Source organism: Apodemus sylvaticus, chromosome 8 (assembly GCF_947179515.1).
Source record: "Apodemus sylvaticus chromosome 8, mApoSyl1.1, whole genome shotgun sequence".
In the NCBI taxonomy this organism is placed as follows: Eukaryota; Metazoa; Chordata; class Mammalia; order Rodentia; family Muridae; genus Apodemus; species Apodemus sylvaticus.
Window position 1 is genome coordinate 51,790,360 of NC_067479.1, and position 20,508 is coordinate 51,810,867.

The 20,508-nt window shown below is 45.7% G+C and overlaps 1 protein-coding gene across 1 annotated transcript in view; it reads right to left on the reverse strand.

The window, feature by feature from the left end:
* Positions 1-2,667: 2,667 nt before the first annotated feature.
* Positions 2,668-20,508, reverse strand: part of Erich6b (glutamate rich 6B) — a 40,355-nt gene continuing 22,514 nt past the window's right edge. Inside the window, exons 6-12 of the mRNA XM_052190256.1 lie at positions 18,706-18,842; positions 17,730-17,791; positions 14,405-14,559; positions 10,008-10,093; positions 9,693-9,845; positions 7,815-8,043; positions 2,668-2,877 (exon numbers count right to left, since the gene is read on the reverse strand). Of these exons, the coding sequence (XP_052046216.1) occupies positions 2,668-2,877; positions 7,815-8,043; positions 9,693-9,845; positions 10,008-10,093; positions 14,405-14,559; positions 17,730-17,791; positions 18,706-18,842 (1,032 nt within the window). The remainder of the gene's footprint in view (positions 2,878-7,814; positions 8,044-9,692; positions 9,846-10,007; positions 10,094-14,404; positions 14,560-17,729; positions 17,792-18,705; positions 18,843-20,508) is intronic.

Sequence of the window (20,508 nt, forward strand, 5' to 3'; positions counted from 1 at the left end):
CCCAATAGCAAATTGGATACTCTATAGAGTATATATGGTCTTCCCAAATGCATGAGATGTTTTTCAAGGCAGACATGCACTTGGCCATCACAAACGAAACAGTACCCCCTTCTCCACAGAACAAGCTGCCAGGGTGTCTACGGCACTAGCGTGAGTGGTGGTAATGGCTCCCTCCATCCATACCCCTCGTCTTCATCAGAGACAGAGGCAGCGCATGAATAGCTTTAGGCTGTCCTGACAAGTGTGTGTGGTCCAATGTAAAGGAGGAATTCTTTTGGTTCCCGGCTTCAGTTCATGCTTGCGCTGTCCCGTGTCTCTGGGGCTGAGTGTTATGGTGGCACATGAATGCTGAAGCAAAGGAAGCTACTTACTTTATACATCGAGGAAGGAAGAGGAGCAGCCAGGGTCTTCAGAGGATCTACCCCAGTTACCCAGCTTCCTTGGGCTGCGCCCACCTTTGGAAAGTTCCTCTCCCTTCCAATAGCGCCTCAGCCTGGGGACCTGGCCTTCTGTATACATGGAGCAGAGGCATAGTGTCATGAGGTCACTAAACCTTTGATGTTGTGCAAGGGATGTCAGCACGGTGCCACGTTTGTCCCAGCTCATTACTCTGCAACAGCGTTCTGATTCTACACTGACACCACTCACCAATAAGATGTGACAGCCCCACAGAAGTGACCCTGTGGCACCTCTGAGAGCCTTCTCTCTGGCTGAAGAGCTTCCCTTCAGCTGCTCAGGTGATGGTTTGGGGTTGGTGGCATTTGATGAGGATGGGTGGGAGCCAGTGGGAAATTATTAGGGGAGTAGGCCACAGGTGGCATTTGGGTATCATTGTTCACACTAGAGAATGGCTAACTCTTGGGCTGGACTGAGAAGGTGTTAGTTTTTTGTTTGTTTCTTTGTTTTGGTTAAGGCTTGGGTTAGGGTCATCCTGGGAAGAACAGGTACCCCATGTCTCTATAAAAGGCACCTTGTGGAAGGGCTGGGCAGCAAGCTCGACTCCTCCTTTTCTACAAACTACTCTGCCTGAAGACTGGGTTATCATGAAGCTTTGTTTACTACATAACTCCTTCCTCCCGAGCCACACTGGACTGGACCAAAAGCATCTAATGAAATAAGGGCGGATGAGAGACCACTAGGACCTTCAAGAGTGCTCAGGAGACGGACACCTGTGAACCGAGACATTACAGAAAGTCTCTAGGCCAGGCTGGGCATCCCAGGATGGGGCCTCCTGGGCTCTGGGCTCCTGAGCTCTGATCCAGAAGACACCACCACTTCTTTGGCTAAGGGTTTTAGCTAGGTGACCACACATTTACTGCTTTGGTCCTGCTAGCCAGTTGGTGATTGTTACTAGTGACCCAAAGAGCCACAGCTATCTGAGGAGTGAGCCTTGGGTCCTCCAGGACTTAGCTCATCTTCTGTCTTAGGGACCTAAGTGTGGGCTAGAGCTGGGATTCTGTCTAGGTTTGCTTTTGCTGTGACAGAGCTGGGCGGGCAATTGGCCATCTGTGATAGCTAGTGTTAGTGACAGCCTTGAAGGCAATGCAGAAACAGTGGGGGTCCTCAAGCGAGGGTTTTCTGATGCAATCCCAGCCTGGCATGAGCAAGAGTGTTCTGTACTGTTCCTCAGATGTGCCAAAACCTAGCGTAGAGCAAGACTTGTACAATGTCAGCGGCAGCCTAGTGGCTGAGAGTCTTCCGGAGGCCTCAGGATGAACTGCGATTGGTGTGAGTCTTGCGACAAAGTGCATGGGGGACAGAAGGGTTTGGGGGTAACCTTGGGGTTTGGAGATACTCTAAGGTGGGGATTCATACAAATAATAACCACGTAGTTATAAAGGTGATGTCTCTCAGTAGGCAGGTAGCTTATAGGATGTCCTGGAAGTCACTGTGCCTCTCTTGGACTCTGTGTCTTCAAGAAAAATACTACCTGTGTCACAGAACCCCATGAGATGGAGCGTGAACTGCCCTTAGCACAAGGCCAAACTAGCTCATGGCTCGGGCTTGGTAAATGGTGGTTAGAATCATGACAAAAAAGACCTAGAACAGAGGACGGGACTGATCCCATAAACCAAGGCAAATACAGCCAGCCGGCCTTAACTTAGGGGAGCACACTCATGGCGGGGCCGACAACTGGTAACTTCAGTGATGCTCGCCATATGGGTTCACTGTTTAAAGATACAACCTGCATGAATGAATTCAATAGTCTTGACTCTGTCATGGCAGGAACCATTTCCAGGCCCATTTTATAGATGGCAAAGCTGAGGCATATAGCCACTTGCCTAGAAACACACCGATAATGAAGGACAGAGCTTGGTGGTCTATGTCTTGAGTAAAAGCCAAGTGCTGGTACTGACAGTCATAGAAGACTCTCTGTACCACAGGGATGAGAGCAGGGGGACAGATAAATGTTGGCTAGGTTTACTTCATGAGATGATAATGTGTCTCTATGTGGTTAGGTCAGGGATAACCACTAAGCCCTCTCTGTGCCCAGCCTCAGATTCAGTTTAACTCCCCATCACAAACCTATTTTTTACCCCTAGGATGGAAGCTACGTTAGATCTGGGCTACAAGCTGACTGACTCTCAGTCTTTGTGTGTGACCTGCCCCGAGGTTTCTCCTTTCCCAAGCCATGCAGTGGAGGCCCGAGACCATTCGGAGGCTGCCTTAAGACCAGATTCGAGATTTCTTTGCACTGAGGTCCCTGAGCACCACCTGGACCACTGCTATGAAGTCTTCCAAATCAGACAGTGTCAGGAAACTCAGAGTCCTGGTTATTTTCTCCAGAAGGAACTGGATCTTCCATAATGTTGGGCGGGGGTCTGTCTCCAGGACCACCCTCTGCATCAAGGCTTCACGCACTTTTGAGTTAATATGCTGTGGGACAAGTAGAAGGCCGGGTGAGGATCAGTGCTGCTCCAGTGTGGTGTCCCACCCATGACTTAGCCCCACCGTAGCCATCATGCATGGCTCTAGAATGTCACCCTCGAGGGCAGATCTGATTCGGCAGCTCTGCCACCTGCAGCCTTCTCGCTGTGTCCCAGATGCTCACTTGGCCTTCTCCTGTGGTCACGTGATCTGCTGGTACACTCTGATACTGCTTTCCAACAAAACTAGTGTGTATGGGAGACTACTGTTCGGGAAGGACCTTGCATCTTGCCTTGACTGCTGACAGAGCTAAGCTCTTTGGGGCATTGGTTTCCCTGGTGTGCAAGCCTGAGGTGCTAGCATGTTACACAAATGCAAGTGAGGAAAAGAAAGGCAATATGGTTGTGGTGGTGGTTTGAATAAAAATGGCCCCCATAGGCTCACAGGAAGTGGCGTTATTAGGAAGTGTGGCCTTGTTGGAGTAGGTGTGGCCTTGTTGGAGTGGGTGTGGCCTTGTTGGAATAGGCGTGGCCTTGTTGGAGTGGGTGTGGCCTTGTTGGAGTAGGTGTGGCCTTGTTGGAATAGGCGTGGCCTTGTTGGAGTAGGCGTGGCCTTGTTGGAGTAGGTGTGGCCTTGTTGGAGTGGGTGTGGCCTTGTTGAAGTAGGTGTGGCCTTTTTGGAGGAAGTATGTCACTGAGAGTGGACTTCAAGGTTTCAGATGCTCAAGCCGGGCCTAGTGGCTCACTCTCTTCCTGCTGCCTGCCAAATCTTGATGTAGAAATCCTGGTTTCTCCAGCATCATGTCTGCACTAGTGCTGCCTTGCTTCCTGCCATGACTACGATGGACTAAACCTCTGAAAGTGGAAGCCAGTGCCCACTAAATGTTTTTGTTTTTGAGTTGCAATGTAAGAGCACTGACGGCTCTTCCAGAGGTCCCGAATTCAATTCCCAGAAACTACATGGCGGCTCACAACCATCTGTAATGGGATCCAATGTCCTTTTCTGATGTGCCTGAAGACAGTGACAGTGCAAACAAATCTTATTTTTAAAAAAATCTCGTGGTTCCTTTAAAAGCCCTTGCCTCTCCCCAGAGTTTGGTTTGTTGTTTTCTTTCCCTTCCTTTTCTCTTGAATCTCAGCACCCATGTAAATCGTGCTTCCAACCTTGTGTAGGTGTTGTCAGCTTGCCCAGAAGTGAGACCACTATCTGAGTGAGTGAGTGTGGAGTCCGCTGTGCGGCAGGATCCCAGCTCTAGAGCTGCAGGGCTGCCCTGTGGGGCGGTTCCTAAACTGATTTGGAACTCTGGGCTTTCTCCTTCAGGTTGTGTTGTTTAGTTTCCTTCTCCCCTTCTCTTCCTCTGTTGTAAAGGCGATTTACCAGACCCAGGACGGACCCTTCGGTTATATACGGTGGTTTTATGGAACGTGGTAGCTCCCGGTCGTGCTTTTTCTTACTCTTTGGACTGGTACCCGCAACTGAAGGACTCGTGTAATTGGCGGGCTGGAAGGGCCTGAGCAGTGCCTTGGTTTCACTTGTTTTATTTTATTTTTAAACTAAAGCTATATAGACTTTGTGGATTAAACAATACATTTCTAAATTAAAAAAAAAAAAAGGAGTTGCAGTGTTCATGGGATCTCTTCACAGCAATAAAAACCCTAAGACAACCTTGCTGGCTGTGCTGGGTGGTTTTGTGTCAGCACAGGCTGAAGTCTCTGAGAGGACGGAACCACAGTTGAGAAAATTGCCTCTGTATGAATAGGCTGTAGGCAAACCTGTAGGACATTTTCTTTTTTTCTTTTTAGAAAAGCAAGTTCTTTAATTGAAAAAGGAAGTAAAAACATTTTATGATAACATTGAAGAATTACATGGAAAATATTTCTGGTAAAATAGAAGAGATATATAGGAAAAACATGTTAAAATTAACAATTTTCATGGAAAATTAAAGAGTAAAATGGTAGACATAAAAACATTGCTAAATTAATTGAAAAGGAAGTAGAAACATTTTATGATAGAATTGAAGATTTACATGGAAAATATTTCTGATAAAATTTTAGAAAAATGTAGAAAAACATGTTAAAATTGAAGATTATCATGGAAATTTTATATAGATATTGTAAGCATAAAAGTATTTCTAAGTTGATTGAAAGTGGATTTATAAACATTTTCTGATAAAGTTGAAGATTTACATGGAAAATATTTCTGATAAAATTGAAGAAATATATAGAAAAACATGTTAAAATTGAAGATTATCATGAAAAATTATACAGATAAAATGGTAGGCATAAAAATAATTCTAAGTTGATTGAAAGTGGAATTATGAACATTTTCAGGTAAAATTGAAGATTTACATGGAAAACATTTCTGATAAAATTCAGGAAATATATAGAAAAACACATTAAAATGGACTATTTCATGGAAAATATACAGATAAAATGGTAGACATAAAAACCTTTCTAAATTAATTGAAGGTGGAATTAAAAACATTTTGTGATAAAATTAGAGATTTACATGGAAAATATTTCTGATAAAATAGAAGAAATATATAGAAAAACATGTTAAAATTGAAGATGATCATGAAAAAATAATGCAGATAAAATGGTAGACAAAAAACCCCTACTAAATTAATTGAAAGAGGAATTACAAACATTTTCTGATAAAACTGAAAATTTACATGAAAAATATTTCTGTTAATCTATATCTTTTTATTGGGGAATTGAGTCCATTGATGTTAAGAGATATTAAGGAATAGTGATTGTTGCTTCCTGTTATTTTTGATGTTATTTTTATGTTAGTGTGGTTATCTTCTTTTGGGTTTGTTGGAAGATTTCTTTCTTGCTTTTTCTTTGGTGTAGTTTCCCTCCTTGTGTTGGTGTTTTCCATTTATTATCCTTTGTAGGGCTGGATTGGTAGGAAGATATTGTGTAAATTTGGTTTTATCATGGAATATCTTAGTTTCTCCATCTATGATGATTGAGAGTTTTGCTGGGTATAGTAGCCTGAGCTGGCATTTGTGTTCTCTTAGGGTCTGTATGAGGTTTGTCCAGGATCTTCTAGCTTTCATGTTCTCTGATGAGAAGTCTGGTGTAATTCTGATAGCTTACCTTTATAAGTTACGCCCTTTCCCCCGTACTGCTTTTAATATTCTTTCTTTGTTTAGTGCATTTGGTGTTTTGATTATTGTGTGCCTGGAGGACTTTCTGTTCTGGTCCAGTCTGTTTGGAGTCCTGTAGGCTTCTTGTATGTTCGTGGGCATCTCTTTCTCTAGGCTAGGGAAGTTTTCTTTAATAATTTGTTGAAGATATTTACTGGCCCTTTAAGTTATAAATCTTCGCTCTCTTCTATACCTATAATCCTTAGGTTTGGTCTTCTCATTGTGTCCTGGAGTTCCTGGATGTTTTGGGCTATAAACTTTTTGCATTTTGCATTTTCTTTGACTGTTGGGTCAATGTTTTCTATGGTATCTTCAGCACCTGAGATTCTTTCTTCTATCTCTTGTATTCTGTTGTTGATGCTTGCATCTATGACTCCTGAATTCTTTCCAAGTTTTTCTATCTTCAGAGTTGTCTCCCTTTGTGATTTCTTCATTGTTTCTACTTCCACTTTTAGATCCTGGATGGTTTTGTTCAGTTCCTTCACTTGATTGTGTTTTCCTGTAATTCTTTAAGGTATATTTGTGTTTCTTCTTTAAGGGCTTTTACCTGTTGACCCATGTTCTCCTGTATTTCTTTTTGTTTTGTTTTGTTTTGTTTTGTTTTGTTTTCCGAGACAGGGTTTCTCTGTGTAGCCCTGGCTATCCTGGAACTCATTCTGTAGACCAGGCTGGCCTCGAACTCAGAAATCCGCCTGCCTCTGCTTCCTCTCCTGTATTTCTTTAAGGGAATTATTTATGTCCTTCTTGAAGTTCTGTTTCAGCATCATGAAATGCGATTTTAAATCCAACTCTTGCTTTTCCAGTGTGTTGAGGTATCCAGGACTTGCTGTGGTGGGAGAACTGAATTCTGATGTTGCCAAGTCGCCTTGGTTTCTGTTGGTAGTGTTCTTGTGCTTGCCTTTCACCATCTGGTTATATCTGGTGTTAGTTCGTCTTGTTGTCTCTGGCTGGAGCCTGTTCCTCCTGTGGGCCTGTAAGCCTGTGTCTGTACTTTTGGGAGACCAACTCTCTTCTGGCAGAGTCTGCGCACAGAAGGCTGTGGAGCTGCCTGGCTCCCTGGTGCAAATAGCGGCCTGAAAACTCGGGACATTTTCTTAATTAGTGATTGATGGGGGAGGACCCAATCCTCTGTGGATGGTGCCATCCCTGGGCTGGTGATCCTGGGTTCTACAAGAAAGCAGGCTGAGCAAACATGGAGAGGGATCCAGCAGCACCCCTCCATGACCTCTGCATCAGCTCTGGCCTCCATGTTCCTGCCCTGTTTGAGTTCCTGTCCTGTCCTGTTTTGTTTTGTTTTGTTTTGTTTTGTTTTGTTTTGTTTTGTTTTGTTTTTTCCGAGACAGGGTTTCTCTGTGTAGCCCTGGCTATCCTGGAACTCACTCTGTAGACCAGGCTGGCCTTGAACTCAGAAATCCACCTGCCTCTGCTTCAATAGTGATATGGAAATGTAAGTTGAATGAACCTTTTTCCTCTTCAACTTGCTTTGGTCATGGTATTTTGTTCCAGCAATAGAAACCCTAACCAAGACAATTGCCTGTCCTTATTGGAGTAAGAATCATCTTAGAGATCACTTAAGCACACTTCTATGTGTGGCAGTGTTTTTAGATGTAGGTTAATCCCTTGATAGATTCTGAATACAATGGCATTATTGTTGGGGACAATGGAAAATAGGAGGTACAGCCTAGCTAGAGGAGGTAGGTGATGTAGAGTGGGTCCTTGGGGCAATATATTCCACCCCCACTCCCATCTTATATTCCCTTTGTCTGATTTTTGGTGAGGGGAGTAAAGACTTTACCTTGAACTTGGTGCCCATGTTTAAACAAATCCGCCTCTGTTTGGGGGCAAAGAAGCAGAAGATGACCTTGTCCTGGCTCCTTATTTGTACATGGATGTACTTGTTGAGTTTCAGGGTGATGCACATGAAAGGGGGCGCATGCACGTGTACGCTCATGTCCCACCAGTTCCAGGCCTTCTGCCGCTTGCCTTTGGGGAAGTAATAGCCCAGGAGTTTGCTCAGGCTCAACCTAGGAGAAGGAGATGTGTCAGACACTACCATGCTGGAGCCAGGCTACAACCCTTTGGCTCCTCTCTGACCCTCCCGCTTCCCGTTCTCCTCCTGGACCCACAAAGTTTTGGTGGGACTGCTAGACCAACATGATGTAAGCTAAAGTCATCAAAGAGGAAGAATTAAGAAATTTAAAAAATGCCACCATAAGATCCAGCTTTGGGCATTTTCTTAACGAGTGATTGATGGGGGAGAGCCCAGCCTGCTCCAGATGGTGTCATCCCCTATGGGTTCCATAAGAAAGCAGGCTGAGCAGGCTGTGAGGAGAAACCCAGTAGCAGCACCCTCCATGGCCTCTGCCTCCAGGTTCCTCCCCTGCTTGAGTCCCTGTCCTGGACTTGCTTCCATGATAAACAGTGATGTGGAGATGTAAGCCTAATAAACCCTTCCCTCCTCAACTTGTTTTTTGGTCACTGAAGCATAGTAACCCTAAGATAGTGGGATAGAGAGGTTCCAACAAGGAATGTCCACCTAAGGGCAGGTTTTGTCTTCAGACTCAGGCATGGCCTCCCTTAGCCTCCCACAGCACAGCCTCCTCTCCCGTGCCTCTCTCCAGAGCTTCACGCTGTTCTTCTCTTCCCAATGGATCTAAGACCCAAAGAGCAGAAGCCTTGGGATGGGGCCAGCTCTCGCCTCTGCTCTGACCATCTCCCTGCCCTTTGGTTGTTGACAGACCTTGGGATTATAGCTACTATTTGATGACTTTTAGACCTTTTATATCAAGGAGAATAAATGCCCTAAGATCCCATGACTCTAATTTCATGCACAACTCAGGGCAAGTGACTGTCACCTTTGAGTCTGAGTTTCTTCATATATTTCTCTGAGTTCTCTTCTGGACTTACAACTTTAGAGAGAAGAGACCCTACCATATGTCACCAGACAAGAGTTCTGATCATTAACTACATTCCTGGCCTCAAGACCATGAGCTTCCTGTATCTGGGGCGTGACTCCTGCAGACAGCACATTCTACACACATGACCTTCAAGGCACAGTGGTTCGTACTCAGAGTAAAGAAGCCAACCGGGAAGTGATGTCTGAAAGCCAAGGCAAACTGGGTGAGAGGAGACTTTTAGAATTAAAAGTGAATTTGGTTTTGATGAAAATAAGTTAACTAACCCAAGCTAATATGCGTCTCCCACACCGTAGCCACTTCGTCTGGAACAGGAACTATTGAGGGATAGTTCTAAGGGGACCTAGTTACACTGAACTGTAAATGGAGGGCTTTCCCTATCACCAGAACTAGAGATTTAAGAAACAAGTTTGATTTTAATGAAATATTTAGAATATGCCTTTTGACTCTGAATTTCTTTATACGGCATGTCTCTAAAGCCCTACTCCAAAGCTTCTGGGACAGTGGGACCCAGGGCCTTCTGGGTCAGATCTCACAAGGTTGGACTTTGGGGAGGTGTTTGGAGGTGAAGCCAGTAGCCTGTGGTCTCAGAGGCCATGATTGCTCTTTTGCACTGGGGAATGCTAAGGCACCTGCTCTGAGGGCAGGGTCTACCCTAGTCCTTTGTGGGTGCCCCTCTCATGTTCCCAACATGTACAAACTTCCACCATACAGTTTCCGTGTGGTTCAGGTGTTGGGGTTTAAAGACCCAAACTTACCAGATCTCTCCATCCTCATTGTAGAAGGTGGCATGGCCAGAGTTAGTAACAAGGCCTCGGATCTTTCTACGTGCAGAGTCTTCCAGAACAATGTAAGTAAGTTTCTCCACTCCTTTGCAGGAGATGAGCAGAGCCAGGTTCCCTGATGGATAGCTGCAAGTTGGTTAAGACACAATCGGCTTTTTGAGACAGCCCCTTCCCATGGAAAGGTTAGACCCCGAAGAGGACACAGTTCCCAGTCAAAGCCCACATCCCATGCCAGAGTCCCAAACGTTTTAGGTATTAATATGAACACCCCTCTTCTTCAGTGGATACTATATCTGGCCTGTGCCATTAGGAAAGAAAATATGGAAGCTCTTCCCACTGTGGTAGGCAGTTATTTTTCCATCACTTTGATGTACCTGGGAGGAAGAAACAAGGAAAGCAGGCAGGTGACAGCTGTCTTCAAAGACAGGTGGAGTTATAGCATCCTCAGTTCCTGCATCTTTGCTCTGAGCACCCCATGCTGCCTGGCCTGTGACTCCTACCAACTCCATTTACTTGTTCATATGAACTGGATCCATGGTACACGTGTGTGCAGCTGGGGCATGCACAGGGAGATATAAACAATTAATTTAATCACCCTACCATCTCGTTCTAAAGAACTATTCTCGGGGCTGGAGAGGTGCCTTAGAAGTCAAGAGTACTAGTTGCTTTTGCAGAGGGCTGGGGTTTATTCCCAACACCCACACGATGGCTTACAACTATTTGTAACTCCAGTTCCAGGGCATCTAGTGTCCTCTTTTAACCTCCACAGGCACTTGACATGCACAAGGTACACATATGTACATATACGCGAACCACCCATACACATGAATAATCTCAAAAAAGAGAAATATATCCTCCCCCTTGAAGAGGCACCCTGTGTGAAATGAAGGTGTGGGTCTTTCAAACCTGGCTCCTGTTTCCCCTGAGTGCTTGGTGATGGGGCACCATCCTTGGCATGCCCAGGCTCTGCCTCTGTTTCCCTGTGTTAATCTGCATCCTCTGGCTTGAAAGTGGGTAGGGTGTGTTATCTTAGCCTTCCCTTCTCCAGTCTTCCCTCATCTGTGACTCATTATGTCCCTAGGGATGCTCTTTCCAGATGAGGCCACACTCTACAGTACTGGAGTTAGGACCTTAGCATGCCCTTGTACAGGAAGACAGCTCAACACATAACACTGGTAAATTTAGGATTTCAAAGCCTTGTTCTTGATTTCCCTTTAGTAAATTATATTTTTTCTAGGAAATTATCATTTTATGTAAATCTTTGCATTTATTGCCATACAAAGCAGCTTGCATATGGTGTTAAAAAAGTCTTGGCTTCCTCTGTTCATATGTCTTCCTTCCTTGTATTTATAACTTAAAAACGTTTTTACTCCCTTGGATCAGTGTTGCCAGGAGCCAGCTTGCTTTACTAGTTTTTCTGTAGACTGGTTTATGTTTTATTTATTCTATTTTTTTTTTCTGTCTTGTAAGTTTCTTTCCTAGCTCTGGATGCTAATTTACTCTTTGGATTTCCACCTTTCTTCTTTGTGATTTCCTCGTCTCCCTGTATTTCACGAGCAGATGAAACAGTGAGGTCCAATATTGTTTTAGCTGTTCCGTGAGAGTGAAGGTATCTTATTTTTGTCTTTAGTTCATTCTTAATACTTTCAAGGACTAATATGATTTCTTCTTTGACATGGAAATTATGTAAGTGTGCTGATATCTGGCAATGGTTGATACCTTTGGTGGCACCATCATCTTTACTCATATTAAATGCGCTGGAGGACATATTTTAAGTGATGTTGGCTGAGGTTTGTTTAGTGGGCTGGTGTGTGCCGTATCATCACAGAGGCCCCATGGGTGTTTAGAAAAGCTATGTGTCTCTAGTTGGTGAGGCTAGCTGGAGAATGTTTCCTTTAGTTTATTGGAAGTGAGGAAGGGTAAAGGTGGGGGTGGAGGTGGGGGTGATGTGACAGAGCCGAAATCTAGTGATGCTTCTAACCCTTACCATGATCTGTGTGACCTGGACCGCCCTTCCCTCTGTTTGCAGGGGTTTAGCTGGGTTGACTTGTCTTGATTTCCCATCTACACATAGGACTGAGAGATGGAGGGCGCTGAGCATATATAGAGACCAGAAGATCCATTGTGGTGACAGTGCTGGTTTCCTAATCTGTTCCACCTCACTGGAAACAAAGCCACTGGGGTCATCTGGGCACGGCTAGTTGATTTTCTTCTGAAGGCAAACTGATGCTATTCCTCCCAGGACACAACAGCTGGAGTCTTGCAGTCTTAGCTCCCTTGCAGCTAAGTGGGTGGTCATGGGCATTGCCCTCATTGAGTTTAAATGTGGCTTCCAGCTTTGTGGATTCTGTGCAGGCGAGCAGACAGCAGAACTCTGGGATGATAAAGAGCTCTGATAGAAGAGCTGAGATCTCTGAGATCCATCTCATAGGAAAACCACTCAAAAGAGCTTCGAGATTGAAGTAAGTGGACATAATGTGTTTGTTAAGGTCTTTACTTTCGGTAGCTAGGGAGCATTGTCCTGACTACCATGCCTTAGTGTCCTGGAGAAAGTGGCTCTGTGCGACCAGTGGATGCTAAGGTTTGGATCTTCCTCCCTCAGAAAGCTTACACACTGCAGGTGTGGTCCCCAAGGGATGGCACTGCTGGGAGCTGGTGGAGGCTTTGGGAGGTGTGGCCTTAACTGGAAGGAGTCATTCATGGAACTCAGGACCTTGGAGGTCAAATTGAGAGCCTGGCCCTTTCTGTGGCGTTTCTGCTTCCTGCTCACTGTGCAGAGGACGCTTTGCTCGGTCACAGACTTTCCACTGTGCCATGCACTCTCGCCACAGGCCTGGAGGCTCAGGGCCAAGCAACTGGAGACTGAGACCTCTGAGACTGTGAATCAAAAGAAACCTCCCGGGTTCTTAAGTTAAAGATCACAGTCTTTCAGTGTGGTGGCAGGAAATGGTCAGAGCAGATTCGCTGTTTGTGTCTCCCTGATTTATAGATGTTCTGGGGAAGAGATGCGGACCCTTTTGTGCTTGTTTGGATTGCATTTGCTGTTTGCCCCCCCCCAAACCCCACAAATCCCCCTGATACTGTCCCTACTCCAGACATGCTTTTGCTTGCAGGATGCTTGGTCCAAGAACCTTTCCCATTTGCCTTCGAGAGACAGGAGCATCCCTTCTTTCAGGCCCTCAACCCTGCTTTCTCCCAGTGACAAAGCACCAGATAGTATTTCTGTGGACCAGTTCTCTCAACTGGATCACAGTCTTACAGGAGTGGGGCCTGTTGTCTTGCACATCTCAGGAATTCTGGCAACAGGGGCACGTGTGTGCTCTGGGCACACGTTCACTAAAGGTGTAAAATCCATCTTTCAGGCCTCTGCTCAATGCCTCATTTTTTGAACTTCTGGGAGCACACTCGGTGACTGACATTTCAAGCACAGTTTCCATTCAGGGTTCAACGTCCCTCAGGTCCTGAGTAAGATGTCCTATCAGGATTCAAAAACACACTGTGTGCGGTCACTGTGTGCGGTGGAGCAGGCCAAAGCGAAGCTGGGTGGAAATGTGTCATTTCCAAGCCCCGGCCTTCCTGTCGGCGTCTCTCCTGAAGACCATCCATGAAGCTATGCTGGCACCACAGACTTCCTGCTTCCACAGTTCACACTGGGATCCGTTTTGGGGCCGCACCTTCTGTGGGTTTAGACACATGTACAATGGCATGTGTCTTGTCACTGTGGTGTCAGATAGAAGTCACTACAGAGCAGCTTCGTGACCCTGAAGACCGTCTGTTCTGTCTACTCCTTCCTCTGCATAGCCTCTGCGGACACCACAGTGTCACTGTGAGATGGGACAGATGTGAGAGAGCTGGACCATACAGTCTGCTGCCTTGCCAGCAAGGTGAACTCAAGTTTCTTTCACGTCTCGTCGCGGCTTGACAACTTTTCTCTTTTTCTCTTTTTCCTTCCTTTTCCTTTCCTTTCCCTTCCTCTCCCCTCTTTCCCTCCTTCCTCTCTTCCATCTTTCATTTCTTCCATCTCTCCTTCCCTCTTTTTCCTCCCATTGCCCCTCATTCTTTCTGTCAGGTCTTGATATATAAACCAGGCTGATTTCTTACAGATGATCCTCCTGCCTCAGCCTTCTAGCTCCAATCTATGCTTGTCCCATAGTTTATGTATCTATTCATGCGTGTAACTGATTTTTAAAGTATTGATTCTAATTTATCACCAAGGAAACTGTTAACAATATGTAGTTTATTGTTAAAGATTATTTATTTTAAAGTGTGTGTGTGTCATATGTGTGGTTGCCTAACACACCGCCAGAGGTGCCAGATCCCCAGAATTGGAGTTACAGGTGTTATAGCTGCCTAACAGGAGTACTGGGATTTGAACTCAGGTCCTGTAGAAGAGCCCTACATTCTCTGTCATGTTTCTAGCCCTGCTATGCAGGTTTTTGTGTGTTTGTTTGTTTTTTATTCTTTTCCCCCACATTACTTAATACAGGCCCTACAGGGAGAAGACTCAACTAAAGCCCTAATCACTGTTCCAACAACCCACACTGGCAGCTGTGTCTTGACGTATTGAGAGCACTTTTCTTGGCGTCCATTTCTTACATTGACCCTGGCAGCGTTCCTCACCTGACCCAAAAGCAAAGACGGAAAGCCCCCTCACAGTGGACTCACCCACACACGGCCATCTTTACCTTCATCCTTGCCTGTGTCCATTTGTGGTCTAGATGTAATCTCCACGTGAGGGAATGACGGCTTACGACTATCTTTTCCTCAGGCTTCTCGGGTGGTTGCAGAGTGGATATTAAGTATGTAATGGTGATGGCCCTCTCTGGGATCCTCTGGCCAGCTGTTTTCAACAAGTGATGATAACTGTTTTCAGTAGGGCGACTGCGCCAGTTGTGACATGGTGGGGAATTAAGCTACACTCCATCTGTCAAGGTGCTACAGGGTTTTGAGGACTCAGCTGCAATCCAGGTAAGGGGAAGGGATGGGGGGGAGGGGAGCAAGACCTCTGGAAATGGAAAAGAGGGGGCTGAACTCCCAGATGGCTGTCCTGTCTGTTTTTCATTGATTCATTCAACAAATATCCTTAAATGCCTGTCGTGTGCCAGCCCAGCGCTGGCCCAGAGGCAGAGGCGAGCCTCGGCCAGCACAGCCTTGAGAATGCAGGGGTGCGGCTGCGTGCTCGCTCACTGAGAGCACAGACACTGCGCTCAGCACAGTGCATGGCTGCTAAGTGAAAACTCGGGCTAACTCAAGGCCTAGCTTTTCAAAACAAAGGAAACGTACCTTGGACATGTTATTTTAATTTAAAATATAAATGATACTGTGTTATTTAAGATGTAGGAGAAAGCTTTTCTTTTGAGGTCTGATGACTGGGGCTCTGTGATCACTTCTATATATTTATTCATTTTTTGAGCTAGGATCTCATGTAGATCAGGCTGGCATTGGTCCCCTGATTCTCCCTCCACCCCCCCCCCCCCCCCCGCCCCGACTCTCTCTGGACGGCTACAATTACAGGCGCAGGCTTTAGCTCCTGGTTCATGCAGTGCTGGGGTTTGAACCTAGGACCTAGTATGTGTGAAGCTAGGACTCTGCCAACTGAGCTGTCACCAGCTCCACAGTTTATTTCTTCCTCTTCAGTTTTGGCAGTTTCTAAATAGATTAAACGCAGATTCACATAATCTTTAAAAAATGTCCTACCCGGGCTCTGGATCTTTTGTACATTTGATTCAGATTGTATCAAAATTAAGTTTTTTAAAAGTTATTTTCTTTTTGAGCATCGCAAAGACCATTTAACTTAGTTCTCATTGAAATGCAGTTCTATATTAATTGTTTTGCCTGTTTTTCTAACAGCAGAGCTGCAGGGTCAAGCTCTCTCCCATGCTTCGAGGTGAGCTGAACACAGTACTAGAGACTGCAGTGAGGACCTGCTGCTGTCTGTGACATCTTTCATGATGCTCTTGGTGGTGGCAAGGAGCCTGGCTTACTTGGCACCTTGGTCGGGGGAGGTCAGTATAGTCTGCCAGGAGCGTTCACAGGAGAACATAATCCAGGCTTTCAAGCCCAAGTGCCTTCTTCAGGAAGACATGCTGTAGGCAATGCATGATGGGGCTCTGGCATAAGTATTGGGTGTCTGAAGGTTTGAGTGGGAATGAGTTAGCAGAGACTTGGGAGAGGCAGGCGCTGCTGGGCCATTAGTCTGTTTGCATTCTCAGTAAACATCCCCAGTACAAGGAACTGTTCTAAACATCCAGGGGGCTACGGTCCCTGTTGTCTCTTGTAATATGCCAGATGGTTACAAGTACTATGAAGAGCTACTATGTGGAGAAAGAGGGACGCCTAGTGGTGTGTGCAAACACTGCTTTGTAAAGGGTAGCAAAGTGGTGTGTGCAAACACTGCATTGTAAAGGGTAGCCTAGGAAGATATTTCTGAGAAGGGAACATTTAAGCAGAGTCCCAGTTGAAGGGAGGGAGGGAGCCACTGGACATTGGAGACAAGAGTGTCCCAATCATAAGCAGCAGAAAATAATAAGGCTCTACAGCAGGGGGGCCTTGGCTGAGGTCATGACATAACAAAAAGCCAGTGCAGCTGGAGAAGGGAAATCGAGGGCCTTGTAAATTATATGAAGAAGGTAGACGTCTCCTTAGAGACCATGGGGGTCTAGGGAAGAGTTTTAAGATTAATATGTGAAAATAATGTGAAGGAACAACCAAGAGACGGAAGGGAAACCTGAATCTCAAGGAAAAGATGAAGGAATCCCAGATTCCTTAAAACAGAAAAAAAGGTGCCTCTGACTATGTCAACCATGGCACTGCCACGAGACAGGGCGTGCATGGTGCCATCCAGCAGACGCCAGCTTTGTGGGTTGACTGGGTGTGTAGCTCAGCGGCAGATGCACAAAACTCTGGGGTTAAGCCCCAGTACTACAAAGGAAACCAAGAGCTTTCATGGCCTTTTGATGGCTTATAATGTAAGTTGTGTCATGTTTTTGTGTGTCTCTCCCTCCTCTTCTGCTTCCTCCTCTTCCTCCCCCACCCTCTCCTTTTTGGTTTTTTGAGATAGAATTTCTTTGTGTAGCTCTCTGCCTGTTCTGGAACTCATTCTGTAGCTGAGGCTGGCCTCGAACTCACAGAGTTCTGCCTGCCTCTGCCTCCCGAATGCTAGGACTAAAGATGTGTGCTACTGCTGCTGCCACCTCTTGTAGCCTATTCATTGCAAAAGATGGTTTTTGGATAGGAGACGCTATTTCATTTAATGATGCAAAATAAAACCACAAAGACTCTTGTTCTAAAATTACTGAGAATTTTGAGACAATGCCAGTAGGGCTTTAAAACAGGCACAGAGCCAATCTTGGTGTGACTCCCTCTATGATGGTGCATTAACTCAACTTTAGCTTGGAAATCAGTGTGTTCAGAGATATAGGCAGTCCATCAGGAAGGAATATGGGACAAAAGGTCACACAGAGGAAGCAAGTGAGTAGCTTCTCAAAGGAGCCTGCAGGCTTTCTTAGAACTGGCTACATCAGAACCACAGAGGGGAAGCGGCTCTTGAATTAGAACCATTGCTTTTCTGTGTCGATGGACCAAACCCTTTAGGCTTCCAAGAGAGACAGGGTGTAGGTAGGCATGATGGTGGTGCATTATGGTAAACTCAGCCTTATATTATTTTGTTTTCAAGTTACAAGTTGTACTCGTTTGTTTTAATGGTAAACTTGGCACAACTGAGGATCACATGGGAAGAGAGTCTTCATGAGAAATTATCCAGATCGGGTTGGCCTGTGGGCATGTCTGTGGGTCAGTCTTGATTGTGGGAATTGTCCTGAAGTTAACTGATGGCCTGGCATTGTGGGTGGCACTATTCCCTAGGCATTTCCTAGGTCCTGAATAGTAAGTATTAGAGAGGAGAAACCTAGCTGGAAGCAGGCAGGCAGGCAGGCAGGCAGGCAGAGAGCAGATGAAGGTAGAGACCAGAAGGCTGGTGACATGGGCGGAAATCAGAAGAATGGTTCTTACCTTCACGTTGTTTCATAATCCACATAATTGTTTCTCTGTACTTTTCAAAATTTTTCTTCAACCTGAATGGAATGTAAATCATCTTTAAAAGTCAAGCTTAATTCATGTTTGCATCTCACACTACGTGGCACTGTGGGGCTAGAGACTGTGAAATCTTACACCAGGGAAAGCGAGACAGAGGACTCTGCTGTGTGACCCAGATTCCCTTTCGGTCAGTGCGCTCAAGAATTAAGGATGGCACATGACATCTGCTCAGTGTTTCCCACATGGCTTGTAACTGATCAGTGTGGGTACTTGAATGGATCCAAAGTCTTTCAAAATGAGTCCAGTGAGGGTCATCTTGGGCCCAAGCGCAGACCAGGAGGTCCGGCTGCCAGGGTAGCTGGATGAGTTAAGTTGTTGCAACCATATTTTCTATGGCTTCCCTGAATCACATGGGGGTTACATGTGGACATTGCTTATAAAATAACATTGTCCACAAACTGGGCAGAGCTATTTGGAACCCCTTCAAACTCAAAATAACAAGATGCATTCATTCAGATTGCTAGATCCAACCAAATAAATATGACACTGATACCCAAGGAAGACGACAGAAAATCAGTCATGGTAGGAAAAATTTCAAGCAGGCTTAGCCAATGTGATTTATCTTGAAAGTTCAACCACGTACCACCTCCCACAATGGTCAACGCCTTTTACCCGCATCCACATCAACACACAAAGCGAAGACATTGTTTGCCTTTGTTCTTGTTTTGTGCTTTGCATCCATATGATTCCCTTCCTTTGGAACTTTGGGTCTTGTGTGCATGTGACTCCCGAGTGTTATCCATGTCCTTGCGCCTGGCCGGGGCTTGCTTCCTGACTCCGGGCTCCAGCCTGACCCTAGTTCAGTTCTCTTCCCCGCGCTGTGATGTTTACACCCAATTCCACGTCTGGCTTTCTGGAACCCACTGAGCAGCCACCCTTGTCGGTTACTTACAAAGCTCCCAGCTTCTTCTTGTTGTCACCTTCCATCAGCTTACTCAGGGGTATGTCCACGTCATCTTCCAGTTCACCCTGGATTGCCAGCTCCCGGAGTATCTCCCTAAACACAGACTGGTAGGTGCTGGGAAGAGACTACAAAAGGATCACAGAATGAAATGGCCCAGAAGCAGGATCAGTGATGCTGTCAGTCAATAACTTCCCTGATTCCATCTGTGCCAGGTGACATTTTCATATATGACTAAGAAATGCCCACTGTGTGTGTGTGTGTGTGTGTGTGTGTGTGTGAGAGAGAGAGAGAGAGAGAGAGAGAGAGAGAGAGAGAGAGAGAGAGAGAGACTGCAGAGGAGCTGGAAGGATTCTCTTAAAGAAATCTCCCAGAACGAGGGTGATGACTACCTGAGTCCAATGACCCCAGTTTGTCTCCTAAAACTCGTATAAAAAGCCAGATGTGGCAACATGCACCTGTAATCCCAGCGTTCATATGGTGAGACAGGGGAATTACCCAGAAGCTTGAGACCACGAGCCTGGAGGATGCAGTGTGTCAGCAGCAAAGCAAGAGAGGGGACTGGAGAGATGGCTCAGCAGTTACGAGCACTGACTGCTCTTCCAGAGGTCCTGAGTTCAATTCCCAACTATATACACATGTGTAATTATATAATATGCATTAAAATATATAAAAAGATGTACAGAGCCATATTGGGAGTCATGCCACATGGTAGGAACTTGACATTGGCCAAGGATAATCCCTGGCTTCGGGCAGGAATCTGACATTAAGGCACCATAGGGAAGTAGGTTACAGCAGGAATTTTTATCCTAGGGTGGAGAAGCTCAGAGTGAAGGTTAAGCTCATTGTTCCTCCAGGTCTAGGAATTCCTGAATTAAGCCGGTGACCCACCCAGCTGCCTGAGCAGTAGAGCCAAGGACCACCAGGCGAAGCTAGACGACTTCTGCAGGAACTCAGCCTGGAGTCTGGGGGGAAGGCCTTGCCCAAACTGTTAAAAGGTCTGACTGACATTAAAGTTGGGGCCTCGATCGGTAAAATATCATCCTGGCCTTCTTTCTTTCTACCCCTTCTCCATCTATCTCTCAGCTTCTGTTCCACCAACCCAGTTCATAGTAGCTGCAGGCAGCTACGGAATACAACAAAAAGAAAAGTAAGAGAGACTCTGCTTTAATAAGTTAAGCAAGAAGACATGTCCTCTGACTTCTACACACATGTAGCATGAATGTATTCATGCACACGTGCACATGTACATGCTACATAAAAATACAAAAGGATAAAAATTAAAAAAATCTCCTATTACGGGGTAACCATAGCTGAGTCTCACAGCACTGGGGATATGGAACCTGAAGAGGTCACCTCCTGTAGCCAGGCAGGAACCCCAGCGATAGGGACACTAACCCACCCACAAAACTTTTGACCCAAATTTTATCCTGTCTATGAGACATGCAGGGACGAGGGATGAAGGAGAGACTATGGGAGTGGCCAACCAAGAACTGGCCCAACTTGAGATCCATCCCATGGGCAAGTACCAATCGCTGATTATTAGTGATTCTCTGTTATGCTTGCAGACAGGAGTCTAGCATGGCTGCTCTCTGAGAGGCTCCACCCAGCAGCTGACTCAGACAGATACAGACACCCACAGCCAAACAGTGGCTGGAGCTTGGGGACTCTTATGGAAGAGTTGAGGAAAGGATTGAGGACCCCAAAGGGGACAGGAACTTTACAGGAAGACCAACAGAATAAACTAGACTAGACCCTTTGGGTTCTCAGAATCTGAACCACCAACCAAAGAAC